Source organism: Papilio machaon, chromosome 5 (genome assembly GCF_912999745.1).
Source record: "Papilio machaon chromosome 5, ilPapMach1.1, whole genome shotgun sequence".
In the NCBI taxonomy this organism is placed as follows: domain Eukaryota; kingdom Metazoa; phylum Arthropoda; class Insecta; order Lepidoptera; family Papilionidae; genus Papilio; species Papilio machaon.
Window position 1 is genome coordinate 8016340 of NC_059990.1, and position 22384 is coordinate 8038723.

The 22384-nt window shown below is 35.4% G+C and overlaps 5 protein-coding genes across 5 annotated transcripts in view; 2 read left to right on the forward strand and 3 right to left on the reverse strand.

Moving 5' to 3' along the window:
- Nucleotides 1-6355, forward strand: part of LOC106710549 (phospholipid-transporting ATPase VD) — a 48949-nt gene extending 42594 nt beyond the window's left edge. Inside the window, exons 6-16 of the mRNA XM_045677861.1 lie at nt 304-510; nt 656-878; nt 1202-1446; nt 1684-1893; nt 2253-2343; nt 2597-2748; nt 3087-3210; nt 3745-4007; nt 4604-4791; nt 5100-5237; nt 5364-6355. Coding sequence (XP_045533817.1) covers nt 304-510; nt 656-878; nt 1202-1446; nt 1684-1893; nt 2253-2343; nt 2597-2748; nt 3087-3210; nt 3745-4007; nt 4604-4791; nt 5100-5237; nt 5364-5421 — 1899 coding nt within the window. The 3' untranslated portion in view covers nt 5422-6355. The remainder of the gene's footprint in view (nt 1-303; nt 511-655; nt 879-1201; nt 1447-1683; nt 1894-2252; nt 2344-2596; nt 2749-3086; nt 3211-3744; nt 4008-4603; nt 4792-5099; nt 5238-5363) is intronic.
- A 2057-nt stretch (nt 6356-8412) lies between these two features.
- LOC106710587 (7-methylguanosine phosphate-specific 5'-nucleotidase) lies at nt 8413-11256 on the reverse strand. The gene is made up of 6 exons (XM_014502679.2): nt 11092-11256; nt 10748-10969; nt 10371-10530; nt 10004-10066; nt 9069-9198; nt 8413-8776 (listed from the first exon to the last, which is right to left on the reverse strand). Exons 2-6 carry the CDS (start codon nt 10965-10967, stop codon nt 8441-8443), a joined length of 909 nt encoding a protein of 302 aa, XP_014358165.1. The 5' UTR covers nt 10968-10969; nt 11092-11256; the 3' UTR covers nt 8413-8440.
- Nucleotides 11257-12743: 1487 nt separating this feature from the next.
- On the reverse strand, nt 12744-17111 carry LOC106710556 (protein SPT2 homolog). The gene is made up of 8 exons (XM_014502637.2): nt 16896-17111; nt 16271-16667; nt 16059-16166; nt 15400-15693; nt 14006-14926; nt 13530-13650; nt 13358-13446; nt 12744-13155 (listed from the first exon to the last, which is right to left on the reverse strand). Exons 1-8 carry the CDS (start codon nt 16950-16952, stop codon nt 13073-13075), a joined length of 2070 nt encoding a protein of 689 aa, XP_014358123.2. The 5' UTR covers nt 16953-17111; the 3' UTR covers nt 12744-13072.
- Nucleotides 17112-17570: 459 nt separating this feature from the next.
- On the forward strand, nt 17571-19205 carry LOC106710577 (60S ribosomal protein L27a). The gene is made up of 5 exons (XM_014502666.2): nt 17571-17630; nt 17802-17865; nt 17993-18090; nt 18550-18702; nt 19046-19205. The coding sequence occupies exons 1-5, from the start codon at nt 17628-17630 to the stop codon at nt 19172-19174; spliced, it is 447 nt and encodes a 148-aa protein (XP_014358152.1). The 5' UTR covers nt 17571-17627; the 3' UTR covers nt 19175-19205.
- A 742-nt stretch (nt 19206-19947) lies between these two features.
- On the reverse strand, nt 19948-21860 carry LOC106710573. Its single transcript, XM_014502659.2, has 2 exons — nt 21721-21860; nt 19948-21353 (listed from the first exon to the last, which is right to left on the reverse strand). Exons 1-2 carry the CDS (start codon nt 21812-21814, stop codon nt 20095-20097), a joined length of 1353 nt encoding a protein of 450 aa, XP_014358145.2. The 5' UTR covers nt 21815-21860; the 3' UTR covers nt 19948-20094.
- Between the last annotated feature and the right edge of the window lie 524 nt (nt 21861-22384).

Genomic DNA, 22384 nt, shown 5'->3' on the forward strand with positions numbered 1-22384 from the left:
TTCAATTTTCTCCATAGTTGCAGTTTGCTTCCGGATTGACTTGTTCAGCAGGCGAGTACTCGTAAACGAATGGCACTATAGGGTTGAAATGTTATATATATACTAATTATGAGTGCCCAATTAGTATGACACTAAGCGAGCTACCCTATCCCCACTCCATCCCCTCCATTCCGCGAACTTTTGGACCTCCCCTCGTACCATCTGTATTTTTAGGAACTTGAGAAGATTTAAGGTTTAAAAACTGGACTGTTTGGAATGATGCAATAGTGTAGCTACTAATTACATTTGTTTATAATTTGTCAGTTGGCGCGTTTCGAGGCGGAGAGCCCGGACGAGCTGGCGCTGGCGGAGGCGGCGCTGGCGTACGGCTACGAGCTGCGCAGCCGCGCTCCCGACGAGGTGGAAGTGGGCATGCGCGGTGAGCTGGTGCGCTACAAGGTTCTGCGCGTACAGCAGTTCGATTCCAACCGGAAGTGCATGTCCGTCGCCATGCGCCTGCCAACCGGACAGGTATGCACTATTGTTGACTTCTTTTCTTGTAGAAAGTACTGAACTTCTGTATTCTGAAACGTTTTAAGTCATTTCCTAAGATGTTTTCGCTTTCTTATTTCAGTGTTGTTAAGATATTCAGTGAGTCAGGACCGTGTATTCGCAGGTGATCCTGTACGTGAAGGGCGCGGACTCAGCGGTGCTGGGCGCGCTGACGCCGATGCGCGCGGGCTCGGCGGAGGCGGCGGCGTACGAGCGCACGCGCGCGCTGCTGTCGGAGTACGCCCGCGCCGGCCTGCGCACGCTCGTCATGGCCAAGCGCACCATGCAGCCCGCGCTCTGGGAGGAGTGGCTCGCGGGACATGCGCGCGCATCCGAAATTGGAGAAGGTAATATATACAAATATATATTTTGGTAACTGAATAATCACGAAAGTATTTTACTTTTAATTCTCATGGCCCAAATGGCAAATCGACCGCTGCCTATAGACAATTGCAGATGTATTGTCTACCTTTAAATGACGGAGGAGGGGACGCACAAAAAGTGGATTTTTCTCCTACCTATGCGTCCCCTCATCCATTGAACCCACTTTTTCTTTCTATTCATTTCGTATAAGATAAGGATGGGAAGGAAAGGGGGATTAAAATTAGGGCTCCGGCACTAAAAAAAACCTTGAGAAGATAAAAGCAGCAGCGTGAGGTGTGGTGCGCAGGTCGCGAGAAGCGCATCCGCGAGTCTCTGGCGCGGCTGGAGAGCGCGCTGAGCCTGGTGGGGGCGACGGGGGTGGAGGACCGGCTGCAGGAGGCGGTGCCGCGCACAGTGCGGGCGCTGCTCGACGCCGGCCTCGCCGTGTGGGTGCTCACCGGAGACAAACCCGAGACCGCCATCAACATCGCCTACTCCGCCGCGCTCTTCTCGCAGACCGACCGTCTGCTGCATCTCATGTCCAGGGACAAGGTACGCGCGCACACACAACTTACTAATATTATAAATGCCAAGGTGTGGATGGATGGATGGATGTTTGTTTGAAGGTATCTCCAGAACGGTTCAAAAGATCTTGATGAAATTAGGCACATAATGTAGAACATTTTCTGGAAGAACGCATATACTTATTAAGTTTTTTTTTTATATTCTCCGAAAGGAGTTGCAGGCCATAGTTAGTTCCATATAAATGACATTATAAAACTGTTGCAGGAGCACGCGGAGTCAACTATCAAGAGCTACCTGGAGGGCGGCCTGGCGGAGGGCGGGGGCGGGCGCGCGCTGGTGGTGGACGGGCGCACCCTCACCTACATCCTGGACAGGCGCTCCGGTCTCGTGGCACCTTTCCTCTCGCTGGCCAAGCGCTGCTCCGCCGTGCTCTGCTGCCGCGCCACGCCGCTACAGAAGGCTTACATTGTCAAGGTACCCACGAGCCCACGACTTTAGGAGCCGTGCTTTAAATCTTTCTTGCTTCACTTAAATATTGAATTAATACGTGGCCTGCCCTTGTAGCGATTCTATCGGCAGTCATGATTTTTTTTCCAGACTCGAAGGACTAAAAATAATGTTATATCCTTTCAGTTTTATTAAATAGTTTGACAACAACCTTGAACTATACTCTCTCACAATATATTTCGGTTTTCTTTCTAAAATTACTTTCTTTTTCGTTACTTAATTTTAAAAAAATTAAACGGGTTAAATCACAAAATTGTGACTTACGATAGTCTACGTAGGAGGCATTAATGTCTGCAGATTAACATAAGATATTGTATTTATTCCAGGCGGTGAAGGAGGAGTTAGGAGTTACGACGCTGGCGATCGGAGACGGCGCCAACGACGTCTCCATGATTCAAACCGCTGATGTTGGAATCGGTAAATTACGTTTATCTCTTTTTTTCTACTACCCCACAAATTCTCCTTTACCTTACATAATAAACTTTTTTCTACTACCCTACAATTGCATAATAAACTTTTTTCTACTACCCTACAAATTCTCTTTTACCTTATTTAATAAACATTCTGCTATTCTTGGAGTATAAAAAAAGGAACTTTATCTAGTAAATTTGTCACTGTCACCATGTGTCCTATTTGCGTAGTTTTATTTAACCCCCCTGTTTTGTGTCAGGTCTATCTGGTCAGGAGGGGAGGCAGGCTGTGATGGCGTCAGACTTCGCGTTGTCCCGGTTCAAGTTCCTGGAGCGACTGCTGCTGGTGCATGGACATTGGTGCTACGACCGCCTCGCGCGCATGATACTATACTTCTTCCTCAAGAATGCTGTGAGTTGCCTTTTAACCTTATTTGAATAACAAAAATGTTATTTAATCTATATATATAAAAGAAAGTCGTGTTAGTTACACTATTTATAACTCAAGAACGGCTGAATCGATTTGATTGAAAATTGGTGGGCAGGTAGCTTAGAACCAGGAAAAGGACATAGGATAATTTTTACCCCGTTTTCTATTTTTTATTCCGCGCGGACAGAGTCGCGGGTAAAAGCTAGTAAAATATAAAGTTAAGCCATACAGTTATACAGATCAGTGTACAGTTATTTAACTTTTGTACGAACTTTTATCTGTTATTTACCTTCTTTTCTTTATTTACGTTTTTTTTTCAGACGTTCGTGTTCCTGGTGTTCTGGTACCAGTTCTACTGCGGCTTCTCCTCCATGGTGATGATCGACCAGCTTCATCTCATGGCCTACAATCTCATGTTCACCGCTTTCCCCCCAATAGTCATAGGTAATGCCTTCTCATATAATATTTAATTAAAATGAACACTTAATAACCATTTTCTAAAAGACTAACTAAATTAAACTAAATTCTAACAGTTCACTAGCGCCCCCCTGATAACGTCAAAAAATTGTCACCTAACCCTGTTCGCACTGTAGCTGTCTTGTAATTTATTCATTTTATGATATTTTCAATATCAAAGTAAGTTGTGTATATTTTAGTCAGAACTTACATCTGAGAGAAGTTTGTCACACTACAGTTTGACTAGGATCTTGTGGCAGTCGGAATATACGTGAACTAACAATGTCATTTTGACAAAACTGCCCACTAGAGGGGGGCGTTAAGTGGCCTAGAAAAAATGGGGGGCGTTGATGTGGTTTGGGAGGGCGATATGTAATATAACTAAATTAATTAAAGTAATGAAATTGTGGTTTTTAAGTTTTAGAGTTGAATAAAAAATAGGGGGCGCTGAAAAATTTTTAAAGGGGGGCGGCAAAAGAAATAAGTTTGATAATCACTGGGTTAAATGAATGATTTGTGCAGGCGCGTACGACCGGTCTGCGCCGGCGGCGCTGCTGGCGGAGCGGCCGGGGCTGTACGGGGCGGCGCGGCGCGGGCTGGCGTACCGCGCGCACTCCTACTGGGCCGTGCTGGCCGAGTCCGTCTACATCAGCGTCGTGATATTCTTCAGCGCGGCCAGCGCGTACTGGGACACCGACGTCGACATCTGGCTGTTCGGTCTCGTCAACATGACCTGCTGTCTGCTCGTCATGCTGGTCTACGTCGCCATCGAGACCAGGAGCTGGGTCAGTGCAAATTTCACTGGTGTCGATGAACATCTTGATGCAAAAAAAAAAATCAACTTTTTGAGTTTAGAAATGGAAAAATAGAAAGTTAGAAAAATATTAGAATTTAAATAGTCGACCAAGTTATACATTTATTGCATTGTATTACATGCAGCTTTTCGATATGAAACTTGTAAGTGGTAGAGTTTTGGTGTGTGTACAGCACCGTGTGAGCACAGATATTTGTATAATATCAATGTGAAATAATCTTTAAAACTACACTGATTCGAAGCACTATGGTACTCTAACTATAGATTACAAAACACGGGTACTTCTTCTACAACTTCAGTAGATAATTAACAGTATTTGTTGTAAGAAATATGTCTTATAAGACTATTGCTTGTACAGTCACGGGAATACGCGGTATTTCAGTTACAAAAAAAATTCCCTTGTTCCTTGCAACAAGACAAACTCCGCCTCTCCTTATACATAACCAAACTCGATGTGTACAAAACATTCAAACGACTGTGACTTGAAAGGTGAAACACCGCTAAATTCCCCGATTGTACATAATATGTAGTTGTAGGTATAAAATGTGTATTTGTTTGTGTTATCAGACTGTGATCCACGTGGTGGCGCTGTCGGGCTCCCTGATATCGTTCTTCGTGCTGACGCTGATGTACCAGTCTGTGTGCGTGTCCTGCTTCAACCTGCCCTCCACCTACCGCGTCATGCATCACGCGCTCGTAGACCCCATGTACTGGCTGCTGCTCGTGCTCACCACAGTCGCCGCGCTCGCGCCCAGGTACACCTTCTCTCTTTCTCTCACACGCAAATTACAACTCTAACTTCGATATACGTAATTGGAATTTAGTGCGAGATTCACTTACTCCAGTAATACTGTACTATTTTACTAATATTATAAATGTTTAGATGAATAGATGGATGTTTGTTTGAAGGTATATAAGGAACAGCTGCATGGATCTCTATGAAATTTGGTATAGATGTAGAACACATAGGCGTAGAACACATATTCCGTACGGACGGAGTTACGGGCGACAGCTAGATGTTTATAAGAGAAAGATATGTGTACAAGTGTTATGTTGTATGCAGACTGGCATGGCACGCGGTGCGCAACTCAGTGCGGCCGGGCGCGCTGCGGCGAGCCGTGCTGGCGCGGCGGCGGCGCCCGCGGAGACTGCCCTATGCCGCCACATACCACACCACCAGCTCCTCCGCACACGTCTACAGGTACACATCATACACACAACATACATACACATCTCACAAATCAAATCAAAAATCAAATTATTTTAGTTTGACATTCACATAAGATACAACTTTACCTTTGTACACAGTTTTAATGTGCCCTTACAGGTCGACGGACGAGGACGGTCTACAGAAGACGCACTCTGACGTTGCGGCCATCACGTGACGTCGCCTCCTCTTATTTAATTTGAAACCAGGCTGTGATCTGTCATTAGAACTATTTGTAATATAACTATAGAGTAATATATTGTGCTTTTGTACCAATAAAGCGGGACCAATGCGTCAGTCGTGACCGGGGCCGACGGACTAATGTTTGTATTCATAAATTTGTGGCGAGCGGAAGACGTGGCCGGTGGTGGACACGGGAATTTACACGTTTAAGTTAACTTATCTAGTCTGTACTGTGTACCTAGCGCGCGTCAGCACGGGCCCGCACTCTTCCAACATCTGTTCTCTGTCGATACTGTTCGCTGCGAACGTAGTATTCAATATGATTCAGTATTCAACGCTTCGGACCCACCACGGCTCGCCGGCACTGTACTTTGCAACTATTGTACTTATGTTACCCGCTTATGGGAAAGAGAAGAGAGTCGGAAGTTTAGAGAAGTTCGCTTGCCCCACGCTATCAGGGTTTGTCTGCGTTATGTTCGTTGTCGGATGATCGAACAACGATGTCCATACTATTTATGTATAACTAATTTATTTAGTAATACTACAAAAATTTTCATACGACATTCTGCAACGGACACAATGCAGAAATATGTCTACACTAGAAATGTTACTATGAGTGTTCATTGTGATTTGGAGTGATAGTGCAACAGTGATCGGTGATATGAAAACAAGTATTTTTATATATTGTGGAGTAAATCATCTTCACGTATTTTGTTTGGTAATCGAGCCCGCTGCCTTGCCGGAGATTGAACGATTTAAGGTTTCATTGCTGTCTCAGGAGGTAAGAAATACACTAAATCTTCATTTTACGACATTTCATTATTTTAACATTGTAACTTCGCAACCTTATGTACCATTGATATATCTATTCTTACATTTTTGTTAATATTTTAATTATTAGTTTCTATAGAAATAAAACACTTATTTCATAAAGCATATTTATTTAAAAGTAAAAAAAAAAATAACAATATATATAAAACAAAGTGCCTTGTCCTTGCGGCGGACGCGCCATGTCGCCGCGTAGTGTATTTCTTGCCTAACACTGCCTTTTGTGACTAGATGATTCCTAAACAAATTACTATTTTTAATACTATATCTAGTTGTACATAAAAAAATTATATATTTCTACATGGGCAATTGTTACATGTATAATAGGATATTTTTTTATATAATAAAATAAATCTTTGTGTAAATAACTTGTATGTACTAAGACTGTTGTTTATTTTAGAGCTTCTAATTTGTTCTGTTAAACTGAATTAAGGTATTCGTGATGAAAAATGTGTATTTTCCAGTCATTCAGTTACGATCGCAAAACTGGATTACATTTATATTTCTTGTAATATTTGTAATTTGTAATTTTGTTTATATGTTCTTGCCATATGATTTGGTGATTTAATTGTTTTTTTTAATGTGGACAATTTGAGAACGGTCAAAATACGAAGGAAATTATCATATTGGTAGAATAATTGTTAATTTGTTTAAAAAACTTCATAATCATGGATTCAACAATTAGGTATTTACTCAGGAAAAGAAATTTTCGAAAACAATGTAATCGCGAACGGCGAAAGAAAAAAATACTTGAAAATAATATTTTCACTCGACGACCGTAAGCGTTTGTTATTGTATACTTTTTTTTTAAATCAGACATCTAGAAAATATTTCATCGTAAATTAATTTAGCTTGTTGCTGTATCGTTGATATGATGGTATAAATGTTAACCGGCAAAAAAAAGTTTAAGAAAATGATCTAAAACATCTTAATATTAAATGTATTTTGTTAAGATAATTGCCGATGAACTTAATAAGCAGTATTTAAAATTGTGCCTAGTCTTTGTCATCGAAAGATTTTTTATTAGTAAAGTTTCTATTCTTGTTTAATAAGTTATTGCGTGTTCCGAGATCTTCCATAAAAGTGGATTTCCACTGTTGTAGCACTTGTAAAAAAAACATTCTGTCATCCCTTACTTTCCTTGAGAAAAACAGAGACAAGAATAAGTTTTAATACAAGTATTAGAGCAGTGGAATTTTCCGATAACATTGAGATTGTTGTAGCGACTTGTTGTCTATGTTTCAGGGTTACCAACATTAGTTTATTGATGTCTAATATATTTAATGCTTAGGTTATGACCACCGAAATCCAAGTTATGAGGAATGCTTTATAAAGTTTTACATTTTATTTTATTTATTTTTCATCATTTAACGATTGCTTTCTAATTGGAATTGATGTAATAATTTTATAATAAAATTAATTAATTAGAAACCTTTTATAAAACGACGAAACTGCATTTATGTTGTGATAACGTTGAAAGTAAATGTTGCGTGTATGGAGGTAGGGGGGGGGGGGGGGGGGGGGGGTAGTGCGTCGCAATGACTAGAAAATACAATTTGTCCGTACGTGTTGATTTATAATAATAACAAATTATTTAATTTCATTAAAATTGTTTTATTTGTTTTCGCAATCCCAGCACTCAATCGTGTAATATCGAGATTTACGTAATAAGGCAAAATTGCCTTGACCCGTTTTGTTTTATAAACATAAACAACAAAGATACATAAACTGCAATAGATTTTATAAACAAATAAAAATAACAAATTTTATAAATAAAAAGCACCTTTCGAATTTTATTTTTAAACCTGTACTTAAAATGGGGTTTAAATCATTTTAAACCAATATAACTTTTGCGATAAAAGTACATAGAATTCCAAAAAAAAATGTTATTTTGTTTTCTTTATTAACATTTAGTTTATCCCGTAAACTGGAATTTAAGATTTAGACACGACATATTTTAGTACAGTACAATTGTAAGTGTAAAATACTTTTATGAATTAAAAAAAAAGATGCACATATAAAGTACACATCATATACAAAGTATTAAATAAGACCTCATTAATAACATACGTGGAAATATTTCCACATTATATGCTATCAATAAAAGACCTTGATATATCATCAGATGCATTTGCAATACTTTCACGAATCGTAAAAAAAAAAACAAAACTAAAATTAGTCTTAAATCACAGCACAAGTTTTAATATAGCATTAGGTACATCCATTGTGGGCTCGTCGACAAGCACAATGTCGAACTTGTTTAGGTAATTCTGCAGGTTGGGGCGAGCATTGCGTCCGAGGAAGCCGATCTTTAGAACTACGTCACAATGGTCCATGCCCTCCGCCATTCCAGCATCACCGATGTTATCTCCCATCAGCAGCACATTGTGCCGCGTCCGCACCAGAGAGAAGTACTCCGTGTCTTTGATCGCAGCCTCGTTCTTGTTGTATGTGTGGATCACTTCACCCTTGATACCCACTATTGTGTCAGACTCGTCCATTGCCAGGAAATTTGATATCACCTATGAATTTATTCAAAAATTTGACTTCAATTTCTGTTTATTATTTTATTATTTTTTATTATTCTCAAATGAGAAAGTCTAAGCCTGAGTCAATGACCTGTAAAATTAGCTAGAAACAGATTTCAACAAAGAATTATTTATAAATATAATTTAGGGAACTTGGAAATTTAGTTTTAATTTAAAAATATCTTTAGTAACCCTTATAATATTTTATATATCTTGATATTTTTTACAATTTCAAGTGGGTCCATAAACAATAAACTTAATTAATGAAAAGAGGTAAAGTTTTTACCTTAACATGTGGCAACAGGAAGTCAGCAGCTTTGAGAGCAGCGAGCACAGACTCACCAAGGCCCGCAGAGAACACCAGCACCGGAACCTGCTGCCGCTGGCTCCACAGGATCAGATCCTGCACGCCCCTCCTGAATACACATGTGAAAAACATAAATTTAGACAATCATATTTTGTTCTTGTATTATTATATAGAAGATCATCTACTGGTACAAAACATGACAGCCTTAATTCAATATAAGAGTCTTTTGTTTAAAACCACAAAAAATGTTTAAAAAAATAGTGCAAAACACAGTCCTAATATGTCCAGACATTATATTACAGTAGTAAATAATGTAGAGCTGAATTACAAGTTGAAATACCCACATATGTTATTATAAAAACGGATGTTATTCAGAACAATAAACACAAAGAGCTTATTCTAAAATACCTACCTATCTGATTAAACACCTAAACTAGGCAACAAATAAAACAGATATCAATTAATTAATTAAGAATGGCTTAATTCACGTATGATGGTCCGGTGACTACACCGACTAGTTTCGGACCCGTCGGGGGTCCATCTTCAGTGCGAGACGCGACACGACCTCGACGTTCTCAAAATAAACACTAACCCTGAAGATGGACCCCCAACAGGTCCTAAACTAGTCGGTACCGTCACCGTACGATCACACGTGAGTCAATCCATTCTTAATTAATTAACTATTATGTCTCACAAAAGTTTAAACAATTTAACATAGATATCCATTTCCAACAATTTAAACAGACATTAGCTGTTTTTTTATTTCATTAGTTACAACAATGCTATCTGATTGTTTGTAATATTTATTACAACATTGAGAAACAATATTGCATTGTGTTGCCACAATATGAGTTGAGCAATAATCAAAGACTATTGTATGAGAAAAAGTTTTTAATTTATATTTATTAACTTACCTAAAACATTCCACCATTTTGTACCCAATATCCAATAACTCCTGCTTGGGAAATTTCATGCCTCTGTAAAAATCAAAAATATTATAGCAGCTGAAAAAATATACAACAAAACAAGAAAATTTAGTAGAAAAACTTTATTAATTAGAAAATTTATATTAACATTTTTAAGGAGATTGCATGAATAAAGAAAAAGTTTATGCAATATATGATGAAAAGTTGTTACACTTATAAAAAATCAGTATATAAATTAATACATTTCAAAAGTTGTCATACAAAATATGTGTATATCAAATACAAAAAGATAGCAAACAAGTGGCCATATAATTGCTAAATATGTGTTGTGACCACTGCCCACAAAAGTACTTACTGCAATAGTTTGTGCGCCGCCTGATACCAGTCAATCATATGCTTTGTTTTCTCCTCAATGCTCATAACTGGGTCCACTTCTATTGGTTTATATATTGAGGCCAGCCTAATCTCCTCATCCTTGTAGTCCTGAGGAATTGATGGACATTCCCGGAACATGCCTAGAAACATATCACAGACCAACTAAAAATATCTAAAATTACACAGAAAATATTTTGTAACATTTTTGGAGATCACAAGTAACTCTAACTCTAATAATTACTATTTTAAGGGTACTACTACTCAAAGACAAGTCAGACAGATGTTTGAAATCTTAAGTTTTCACTGTAATGAGATAACACGTATGGTGAATTAGTAATTTTTATAAGAATTATTTACCAAAACTAGTTAACACAGATTTGCCATTATCCATTGTGTGTCTTGTTAAAGTGTGATCGAAATCTGTCACGATCTGTAACTTGCTGTGACCATCTTTGATCACTTTATTCAATTTATACAACAATTCCTCCTTGTTCGGAATATGAACATTCTCTTTATTCAACTCAGGTACATCGTCAATACTTTTCAATAAGTCAGTCCCATTATTTTGATTTGACATGGCTAAAAATTAAGATGAAATTAAACAAATACTATTTTACATTTTTTGAAATAACATTTTAATTTAGAATATCTAAAAATAGGTAAAAAACAAACTATAAATCACACGAAAATAAAATTCATACCTCAGTGTCGATAATTTAACAAAAGTTAAAACACTGCAACGCTATCTTATTATGATAAAAGGAATTAAAATGTTTATTTCGAGGCTTTCACTCAGATTCCAATATGATTGTAATTTGTAATAAGTCAAATTACTATCAATATAACCTTGCCCTTGAAAACTGAGAACTGAGAATTGAAATTTGAAATTGAATTATTTGTGACGTTTGGAAACAATATATTTTTTTTTAATTTATTAAGGCATTGGAAACAATAAATGAAAGTATCTGGTGTTGCCATTCCTTGATGCAACATTTTAAATATATATTTATTTTATTTTAAACTATCCTTTCTTGAACCATTTAGTTTCAAGAAATAATTTAAAAATATCAAGCAGTCTTGTTGTTGGCAAGTAAGCCGAACCTGGATTATGGCAAAATTAGTATTGATCAACTGGTAAAATCTGGTTCCGACCTACAAAACATCTACCAAGTGAAGGAAACTGGAACCTGCAATCGACGCATATAAAGTGATTGCTATTATAATGCAAAGTAGCTATAGCCATAAAGTTTTCAAGACCAGCTGTAGGTTTTTCCTCGCATTGAAATCAATCATTTAAATTCTACAATTAAATAACTAACGGCGTCAATGTTCTTGTTCGAATAAATGATAATATAGGAGCCATAAAAGCGGGACTATGCTCATCTATTTTGATTTCATTACTGAAGTAATGGAGGATTAGAAGTCAGGTATAAGGTTTGTCGAGAATTTAATATGTAATCAATGATTATTTTAAACCAATTTTCCCATAATAATAAGTCAATAGCAATAAAAAGTCGTAAATGCATTTTGAAGGTATGTATATTTTATAACATTTTTTTTTTGTTATTTCATTTCATGCCATAAATAACTGAAAGAACAAGGACAATATAACAAACATTTGTAATATATTTTGAAGCACACAAATACAATACATTCCAAATGGCAAATAAATAAATAAAAGAAAGATTTGCAAAATATAAAATATGCTCTCATTCACGTCTTTAACCATAGTTGTGGTAAATATAGCAAAAATATGACAGAAGGTAATCTTACATTTACCAAGGAAAATAATTAAAAACAAAAAAGTTTAATTTACTTTTAAATTATTGATGATAAACCAATGTTTTATCTTGTGCAATATTAAATTAATGAAGTTATTTAAATATGAGTAAAATTATTTATCCATTGTTTATTATTTAAATGTACTATATTAAGGTTATAAAGTGATTTATTATTACCTGTTTTCAGATAAAACGTAATTTGATACAATAATTATTTAGCATCAAATACGGTGACCAAATTAATGATTCCAATCATCACCAAGTGATTCGAAAATCTTCCATATGGATAGAAAATCAAATATTATACACTAGTACATTTCTATAAGAACAAATACCATGTATATAACTCACAGTTTACTATACAATGCAATGAAATAACCATCCTTAATCTATTGCTTTAGAAAAGAGGTAATTACAACAAAAAAGTACAAAATCCCCGAGAGTGGTAAATCAAAAAGGCTGCACCATATATATATAACCTATTGATTCCTAATCTGGAGAACTAAGTGAGGGAAAAAAGGCTTCTGGTTGCCTTTTATTGGATGAATTACCAGTGTTGCCATTAAAAAAAACAAAATGACATTTCAAAAATCGATTGTCGATTAGATGTCAAATTTGTATGAAACACTTCGTCTATAGGTTCTATATCTATGGCCTGCACCTTATATTTAACCAAAATACCCTTAAATTAACAAAATAATTATCTGTACAGTTAAGTTGTCTTGTTAAGTCAGCGTATGTATAGTATAATTATGTAATAAACTCTTATTCATACAAAAAAAAAATCACATTTTTCGGCTTCGGCCATTCACTCGCGGGTAGTTTAATTGTACGACTTCACAATACATAAAGCAAATTATTGTTATAATCTTGGTCCGATGCATGCGAATTATCGTTTCTTTCAATCGTCACTAATTCGTCTCTTCTTAGATTTCTTTTTCTCCATTGCTTCCATGCGCATATCCTCCAAATCTTCCATAATACCTGGACGAAAATTATTATAAATTAATTCATACTTTTTGTTATAATTGTCTATGGTACTATAGTATTACCAGCGAGATATAATAGAAAAAAGAAAACCTTTTCAAAGATAGTGCTACAGTGCTCATACTTCCTGAATTCATAAATCATTGATTAATTTCAATTCGTTTGTTGTATAATTTTTAAGTTTTATTGCAATACTTACCAATTTTTTTGCTAATGTATTCTTCTCTTTGTTGCCGAGCAAAACTAGATTCCATCATTGGATCATCGTCGTCGTCCATGTCTCGGTACCTGGTATGCAAAAAAATATAACACAAATAAAAATCAACAACTCAGACAACTCAGAGAGAAACTCTTGTTTGTATGAAACATACTTAGATTTGTCGTAACCAAATATCTCCTTGATGTGCGTTGAATAATCTATGTTCTCATCTCCGTCATCGATAAAATCATCCATTTCTGAGTCGTAGTCAGATTCTGAGTCTACCGCACGACCTGAAATAACATAAAAATTTGCTATAATTTCAACATTGCTGAAAAAAAAAAAAAAACATTAGGAGCTAAAAAAAAAAATTGATATGTAAAAGTTTAGCGTGGTATAGGCATTATATGAGGAGGGAAGAATTGCATGTGGCAAAGAGAACGTTAAGTATGAATGTGGAGGTACACCGGTAGAGGTAAGCCTAGGAAGAGATGGATGGATTGTGTGAAAGATGACATGATCAAGAAGGGGGTGACAATGGAGATTACGGCAGATTGATTTGGAGGTCAGAAACCTGGTGCACCGACCCTACGTAAGTGGAACAAGGTCAAGGAGATGATTAGGAGCCAAAAAAGTATAAAGACTTACGTTTCTTACGCTTCAAGTCATCAGGGCGAGGTTTTCTCCGCACGTCGCCGGGCGGGAACTGACGCCCACCGTTCTTACCAATGGAATTTACATGTTTATCAAAGTCAAAGCTGTTCCCAATACTTGGCTTACTCGGTCCTGCTGACAATTTTGAATTTGGCACTGTTTTCTTGTCCTCTGGCCTTTTAGCCGGCATTTCTCTGCCAGTCTCTTGCAAGCGTTTGGCACCCTCGGGCCTCACATGGCCATTACTTTTGCTTGGTACATTACTGAGCATCTTTTGTTTAGCTTGTAAAACTTTATCCCTATCATTCCGTTGTGGCAACTCTTTATTTGTCTTAGGCGCAGGTTTCCCTTGCGGGCCGTAACCGTTACTCTGTCTTGTATCACCACTTTTACTTGGAATTGAAATCTTCTTCTCTGTTTGATTTTTATCTATCCGATATGTGTTTTGACTCTTTAAATCTATACTTTTCTTCACATCTTGCTTCAGCGGTTGTTGTCTAGCAATTAACTTTGATCTATCTACTGAACTATTCACAGGCTTGCTCAACCTTTCAGTTGAACTTTTACCTTCCAATTTGGATTTAGTTTTTTCTAATCTATCCCTATCTCTATTTAGTCGCTCTATGTCCCTGTCAATTTTCTCTCTCTCAGCTTTTAGTTTTTCTAACCTTTCCCTATCTAGTCGCTCTTTTTCTCTTTCTGCTTTATGTTTTTCTAATCTAGCTCTCTCTTTCTCCCGTTGAAGTCTTTCAGCCTTTTCCTTGTCACTTGGAACGCGTTCTTTTTCTCTTTCAAGAGGTTTGGAGTTTTCATTTCTTTGATTAGCAGAGTTTTTATCACCAATCTTTGGTATCCGCCCGATACCACTGGAATCCATTTTCTTTTCTCTTTCCACTGGCTTATCATCTTTTGGGGCTAAAAAAGAAAACCAACAGTTAATTATAAAAAAACAAAAGCAAAAAAACTTTGCACTCTGATATACTATTATCATAAATTGTAATGTTTGTAAATCACTTAGCCAATGTGAACATAAAAGATCCTTGACCATAAGAATTACTAGTCAAGCAAAATAGCGACAAAAGGGAAATTGTAATATGTACTTAAGAAAACTTACATTACCATAACATACCAATGATTTATGACGCAAAATGCAAAATACGAAATAACATTGCAACTTATTATAAAAGACAAAATCCAAAATGCAAGTGTGAATATACTTAAGTAAACAATCGCATATGTCGCAGTTCACACAATAAGGCTGATTGGAGATCTATAACATTGTCAGATTAACTAGTCACTACTACTAGTCAGTCACTAGCACTAGTCAAGATGTTGCCGAAATGTAGCTTTTAACTTCTGAATCTCAAGTAAAAGATTTATCACAATACCTTTCCGCGACGCTCCTTTCTCTGCTTCAATCCGCTCCTGCCGTCGCTGACGACGAGCCATTTCATCTTCATAATCTTTCTTCTGCTTCTTTGTCATTAAGCGGTCAGGTTCTGGCTCAGATATTTGTTTCTTTGCAACTACATCTATTGGTTCACTTTTCTTTTTCTCCGCAAGTTTAAGTAGTTGATTGAAGTCCATTGGTGGTGGGGCCGGCTTTCGTATTTTTGGCTTCTCCGTTTTCTCATCTTTTTTCTTTTCTGGCTCGTATTTCAGAGGTGGACTTAGTTCCTTATCTAAAAAATTACAAAAGCATTTTTTTGTAGTTTAAGGTAACAAACAAGCAAGCGGCCATTCTAAATCTCTAAAATATCCAATTAAAATTTTTTTCGGCCATTCTAAATCTCTAAAATATCCAATTAAAATTTTTTTTGGATAACTTATGAAAATGGATAAGGAGATGAGATAGAAGTCTACTATGTTTTTAAGAATCTATCACAATTATGAGAGATATAATTAGTTCACGTTTTGCATCACCATGGTAAGATACTTGCCAAGAGTTTTAACTATTAAAAGAAAATTATTTCATATACTAAATTAATGGATAATTTGTTTATGAACTAAATTGGTTTGACAGGGCAATTGAGATAAGTATAATGACCATTATCACCCCTTCGTCTCCTTTTATGTGGCACTGGTTCATCTTCATGTTGCAAAGCATTTTTGACTCTTTCCCTTGTGCCATTGAGATCTTTGCTTACTGAATTTGCTGAAAAAAAAGTACTTTTGAATACATTTTACTAGTCCACCTTATAAGTTGAAATTAAAACTTAGATAGTATATTTATAGTAAAATTAAATTATACTAACTTACTTTTAGTAGAAAATTTTGGTTCATCAGGAATTTTACTATACTTCTCCATCATTTTCTCATACAGGGCAGTCGCCTCCTGGGACACATAACCATAATCATCTTGATCAGGTTGATCAGGTCCATCCCGAGTGACAGCAGTGTCATTTCTATCAACTGCATCTTCTAATACAGACTTATTGGCAGATTTAATTACTTTGAGAGTCTTTTGAATCTTCCGTAACGCTTTTGGATCACGCATAGCAATCAGCTCCTCGCGCTTCCTTTGAGCCTCCAACTGTTTCTGTTTCTCTTCCTCTTCTTTTTTTGCCAGAAACTTTTGTATGTTTGCTGAAAGTTTATCTTTTACCTTTTGTTCCTTTTTAGGTGGATCAAACCGTGCTTTGTAATAATAACTTTCCTGTAATGGCACAATCATGATGTATTAGAAAACACAGATATAAACTGCATTCAACAATGAATGTATCAATAGTAGGTCTTTGCTGAATTATGGTACATAGAAGCCAAGTCATAAAATTAAGCTAATATACGAATGTTGGATTCACTATTACAGCCATGCTTATTTAAAACGCAATATACATAAATGTTAACAGAAGAATTATCGCGAAATAAGTGTAGCAAAACTTACAGATGACTTCTGTTGTTGATTTCGTTGAGCAGCTAATAATGTTTCGCGAAACTCCATTTTTAGTGTCTTGGTTTTGTGTTAGTGAAAATTAGAAATCAGTCACCACAGCATGATAAACTTTATTAAGATTATTTACGATTTTTTGCGAAGTACGTGTCAGACATCGACACACAAACCGACCATTTTCTGGAAACGTACTGAGCACAGATTAATGATATTTGATCCCAGCAAAAGAAAAACCTGAAATGACATAGATAGCAGACTAATAAACGATGTCAAAATTAAAATATCTACTATTTCTCCCCATAACTACCGGCTGTGTTGAGAAAAAGAAAAATTTGATAGATTAGTTAGATAACTAATCTATTAAATTTTTCTTTCTTAATTTGTGTTATTAAGAAAGGAAAATTTTTTTTTTTTAAAACTACACTTTTAAAGTTCTGACTCCGACAAGAAAATTGACAATGTCTTTTTGTTGTAGTTTTTGTTTCTGTTTTTTTATTTAAGGCTAATAATATGTCCTGGCATAATTACTATTAATTATTATCGTTTTAGGGCTCGACAGCATACCTCGTTGCACGTTTGGAATTTAACCTATATAGATACTACCAATCAAAAACCAACTAATAGGATTTTTTGTACCTAGCAATACTTTTTGACGTTCAATTTGACATTGACATCTCAAAGGCATCTTTCTCTTTCTTTTGCAAAGTCTTGACGGAAGCCGAAAATATGGTTGGTGTTAGATTTTTTGAAAATATCTATTTTTACTTGAATAATCATACAATAACTGTTATCAATTAGAGTTTAATTTTGTGTTATAAGTGAAATACTATAAGAAGACATTCATATTTCTAGAATTGTGCCATACAAGTTAGTTTGATAATATTTTGTGTTATTCTGCAGGCCACATCTAAAAAGAGGACTAGGAAGCTGAGAGGACATGTGAGCCATGGACACGGTCGTATTGGTAAATATTATTTTCATTGTTATGCGCCGTACAAATAAACAAATGAGTTATAACCTAGAATTTGGTTTTCCCTCTTAAAACTTTACATCTCGTTCATAACATTAAATTCTGTTCACCAAATTTCCAGGTAAACACCGTAAGCATCCCGGAGGTCGCGGTAATGCCGGTGGTGAACATCACCACAGAATCAACATGGACAAGTACCATCCAGGGTACTTTGGAAAAGTATGTTTGATTTACAATATGTCAATGTTGTGTACTTGACTCTTGAACATTGTTTGAAGAAATATTTTTAAAGATGGTTTGGGATATTTAAACATGTTAAATCAATACTTCATGTTAATTAATTACTTTAGTATTTTTTTCAAATGTTTAGTAGCAAAATAAATACAGCCTGTTACTCAGTTACTTCTTAATGGAAAAAAATTGAAATCAAACCAGTAGTTCTTCAATTTATTTGTTACAAACAAAAATACAAATCTTTCCACTTTCTTATATTAGTGTAGATATGTATTTTACAGTTTGTCTATACACACACAATATACTAGTTGGGGTGTTAGCATAATAATCATAATTCTGTTAAATGTATTCTGTACTTTCTTATTTCCAAAATTAATAGCAATATATGTTAGTTGTTTCAAAAATGTTATTACATCTAATAATAACAATGTCTTGTAATTCCAGCTTGGTATGCGAAACTACCACTTGAGGCGGAACAAGGAGTTTTGCCCCGTGTTGAATTTGGACAAGCTATGGACACTAGTGTCTGAGCAGACCAGACTTAAATATTCCAATGCTACCGATGGCAAAGTTCCTGTCATCAACATTGTCAAGGCTGTAAGTTTTTTTCATTGTTTAACAAGTTGAGCTATTTTTCATAGAAATTACATACACCTTGTTATTTTTGTAACACATCTAGTGTCCCTATAAGGTCCCATTCATTCAAACAAATAGATTATTTAAAAAAAACATGCACTCACCACTACTGCCAAAGGGGTAGGCAGTAGGCATAGATTCCCTTAATCTCATGCTGGCTTCTTTCTACCAATATATTTATTCAAATATAGTAAATATGGAATTATTTTATAATTAATCACAAAAACATATACTAAAGTTAAATTTCCATAGCGCATTTTTGGCAGTCATCAGTTTTTTTTCTAATCTTTCTATATATTTTTAGGGTTACTACAAACTCCTGGGCAAAGGCAAACTTCCCAAACAGCCCGTCATTGTCAAGGCGAAATTCTTCTCAAAGACGGCCGAGAAGAAGATAAAGGATGTTGGTGGAGTGTGTGTATTGTCAGCGTAACTTAAGTTTACAAATAAAAATATAAAACTTTTATGGTTTTTCTTTTTACTGTATGAATTAATACTGAACTAAGTTTGTAAGATGTAGTACAGGGCTAAGGTTTTCGCAACACAACAGAAGTGTTTTTGCATGAAAGTCAGGATATCACATAAATAAAACAATGTGTTTAAATGTCATTGATATAATCTTAAAATGACTTTAATATAAAGCATGTTCTCTTACACAATTTCATTTCTATAATTTGTCATTTATTGCATTAATAACATCAAAAATACAATTTATTTTCTTAAAACTTTATTTTGCATACAGAAAAAAAATGTAAAAAAAATTAAAGCAGTACTAAACATGATTGCTGAAAGCACAGCTTCAGCCTTGAACAATATTATAGGATACAAATTACTTTTTTGCATTCTCAAATACCTCATAGTATGTATTATTATAATGGAGAATTGAGTAATAATCACAGAACGAGTTTCCTTTGTACCTAAATAAAATACAGTTTTAAATTGATAACTTAATTTCAACTTTCTACAAATTAAGACAAAAGTTTTCTAAATTAATTTGCAGTTGACAAAATACTAAAAGAGAGACTACTTTCAGGGGCATTTTATTTATCAAACCAGTTTACACAACAGAATTATAATTCGTGATTGATGATTATTGAATATCTTAAAATATAACTAAGTTACTTTTAATGAAAAATTATTTTCTGATATGCCACAATAAGCTAAAAAAGAATATAAAAAATTTGTATAACCCTCTTACATTGTGATGTATGAGTTTAAATAATTTAAAACTATATTGTAAGATAATGACTACACTAAGATTATTAATGTTCATAGTAAATGTAAAAGTTTACCATAATTCTAATCTTAGCATGACTGAAGGCATAAGTTTAAATATCGAGTTAAAACTATGTTTCAAGTGTATAAGGTGAGTGTGTGTGTTGGTCTAACCTGTTCCTGTGGAATTTGATTGGTTTGTACCATGTCTGGTGGTCGAGCCTGCTTGGCTTTCTTCCTGGCTGCATCACTCTCAGCGTAGTACATACCGAGCCTAGTCTTTATTGCAGCAAGTGCAGCACCATTGATTTCATCATGAAATATATTGGAATACCTCCATTGTTTCACCAGAGGACCCTTTTTCCTTTCTTTTTTAACTTTCTTCTCTGGTTTGGATACCACCTCTTGAATAATATTTGCATTTTGATTGTATGATATATCACTTATAGCTAAAGTAGCCTCAGGTTGGGGCTCAGATTTTGTTTGGACAACAATAAAGGCAGTGGGTTGGACTGGTCTTGCTAGGCTGGTAGATTGGACAATAATACCCATGCCATGAGTGTTATTTTGTGGTTGATAAAAATTAGCCTGTGTTGCTGTTGTTGTTAAAGCAGTTGTCTGGTACTGGTTCTGAAAGTAATTCTCAGCTATGTTAACAAGATGACCACTGCCTGGATATGGGGCAATATTAGCAAAGGCCTCTGGTTGGTGTAAAACTGGTGGTTGTTCATTTGGTAAAGCAATTTCCATATTTCTTTTTGATTTTGGCATAGTGGCCGTTATATTATCTGGATCAAATGTTTTAATATAGTCTTTCCACATTTTTGATATATTGATTTCTAAACCAGCAATCTTATCTAATCTAATGAAATCTTTTAGTCTGTGCGTATGGACAATAGAATAAATATGATTCTTGATTTCCTCAACTACACCATTTGGTAGTCGTACTTCTCCAGATCTCCGATGACTGTTTTTACCTCGATTATCACTAGGAAACATAACACCATCATCCATTTTTTTACAAAGCACTCTTACTTTTCTCTCAGTTATTGCATGTATATTTTTGAAAGCTGTTTGACAAACTTGTGTTTCTCTTCCTTTCACTCTGACAAAGTACTCAAAGGTACAAGTCCGTCGGCTGCTTGTTTTAACCCTTTTTCTTTTAACATCCACTTGTCTCATAAGGCCAAATAAATAAGCATTTTGTTCATCATGAGTTTTCATTGAATAGAAACCTTGAAATGTTTTCAGCCGAACATCTTCGGGGACCCTTTGATAGCATTTTCGCCTACAATTGCAATCAGGTCCTGGTTTCTTTGGCGGTACAACTTTTCCGTTTGCATTTATGTATTCTAAGCCCGCAATTCTTAAACGTTTCTGTTTTTGTTTGTGCCATTCTGAAATTTATGCCGAAAACGATTCATTACTAGTTAGATGTACAATATGACAGTTATATGCTGTAATAACCATTCCCTCCATTTCTCATTATCAAAATTATGTACATATTTATGTATATCATACAAGTAATCTACGTATTAGCTTTTATTAAATTTATGTATTAAATTATAACTGCATTAGTGTCTATATTATATATACAAAGACATTCATCATAACATGAAAACAACAATTTCATATCAAAAAAGTAATAAGAGTCAAATATTGTATATTACATTGTGATCTAAACAATATTAAAAAAGGATTTCGAAGCGAAACATACTGAAAACCATAAGACATAACCTGTAGTTTTATAGACAGACATATTACCTTCTGGATTCCGTGAACGCCTTTTTACAACTTTACCGTTTTTATTAAGCTTTACAAGCTTTGTTTTCCGATCATTACTTGAGACATCGGCCATTTTAATATCAAAGCAACTCAAAGTTTTGATCTTGTCCTTGGGTAGAAGAGTAGATTACAGAATGCAGATTAAAATAAGTAGGCTTACCTTATTGCAATGGGAATTTTGACCATCCTTGCTGTTTTGTCTATTTACTAGTCTTTGGTCAAACGTCAAAAGACAAAACGTGTCAGTCAGTAAAACAATAAAAGGAGTTGTAAAGCGGGTTTAGTACTTTTAAGTGATTGTACTGCGTTTACAAATAGTTTTTAATTGTATCATTATAATTGTACATTAGTGTTGTACTTTATCAGAGTTCATTAAAGTTTATAGGTGTTTACAAGTGAGGTCAGTAGAATTTCTAGATATTTCATAAGGATTGTAAATGTTTCAAAAGAATTTTCCTTCTTTATTTTTGTTGAAATTGATACAGTTGTTGATTTATCCCTATAATATTACTTTTTCGTGGATCAATTAGGTGATTGTTACAGTTTTTTTTTGTCCTGAGTGACTCATAACACAATATCATTAGATGAAATGTATCGTCATAAACTAAATTACTACATTTGAAATTAAAAATGTGATGATGAA

What these genes read in the sequence shown, in the direction of transcription:
- LOC106710587 (XM_014502679.2), bottom strand. Translation starts at nt 10,967, where the DNA reads ATGTCAAATCAAAATAATGGGACTGACTTATTGAAAAGTATTGACGAT. An exon ending in GCGGCGCACAAACTATTGCA is followed by an intron (nt 10,067 to 10,370) that starts GTAAGTACTTTT and finishes TGATTTTTACAG; the next exon opens with AGGCATGAAATTTCCCAAGC. An exon ending in TCCTGTTGCCACATGTTAAG is followed by an intron (nt 8,777 to 9,068) that starts GTAAAAACTTTA and finishes ATAAATTCATAG; the next exon opens with GTGATATCAAATTTCCTGGC.
- LOC106710556 (XM_014502637.2), bottom strand. Translation starts at nt 16,952, where the DNA reads ATGGAGTTTCGCGAAACATTATTAGCTGCTCAACGAAATCAACAACAG. An exon ending in GAGACGAAGGGGTGATAATG is followed by an intron (nt 15,694 to 16,058) that starts GTCATTATACTT and finishes GTAATTTTTTAG; the next exon opens with ATAAGGAACTAAGTCCACCT. An exon ending in GAAAGGAGCGTCGCGGAAAG is followed by an intron (nt 14,927 to 15,399) that starts GTATTGTGATAA and finishes TTTCTTTTTTAG; the next exon opens with CCCCAAAAGATGATAAGCCA.
- LOC106710577 (XM_014502666.2), top strand. An exon ending in ATCCAGGGTACTTTGGAAAA is followed by an intron (nt 18,091 to 18,549) that starts GTATGTTTGATT and finishes TTGTAATTCCAG; the next exon opens with CTTGGTATGCGAAACTACCA. An exon ending in TCATCAACATTGTCAAGGCT is followed by an intron (nt 18,703 to 19,045) that starts GTAAGTTTTTTT and finishes ATATATTTTTAG; the next exon opens with GGTTACTACAAACTCCTGGG.
- LOC106710573 (XM_014502659.2), bottom strand. Translation starts at nt 21,814, where the DNA reads ATGGCCGATGTCTCAAGTAATGATCGGAAAACAAAGCTTGTAAAGCTT. An exon ending in GCGTTCACGGAATCCAGAAG is followed by an intron (nt 21,354 to 21,720) that starts GTAATATGTCTG and finishes CATAAATTTCAG; the next exon opens with AATGGCACAAACAAAAACAG.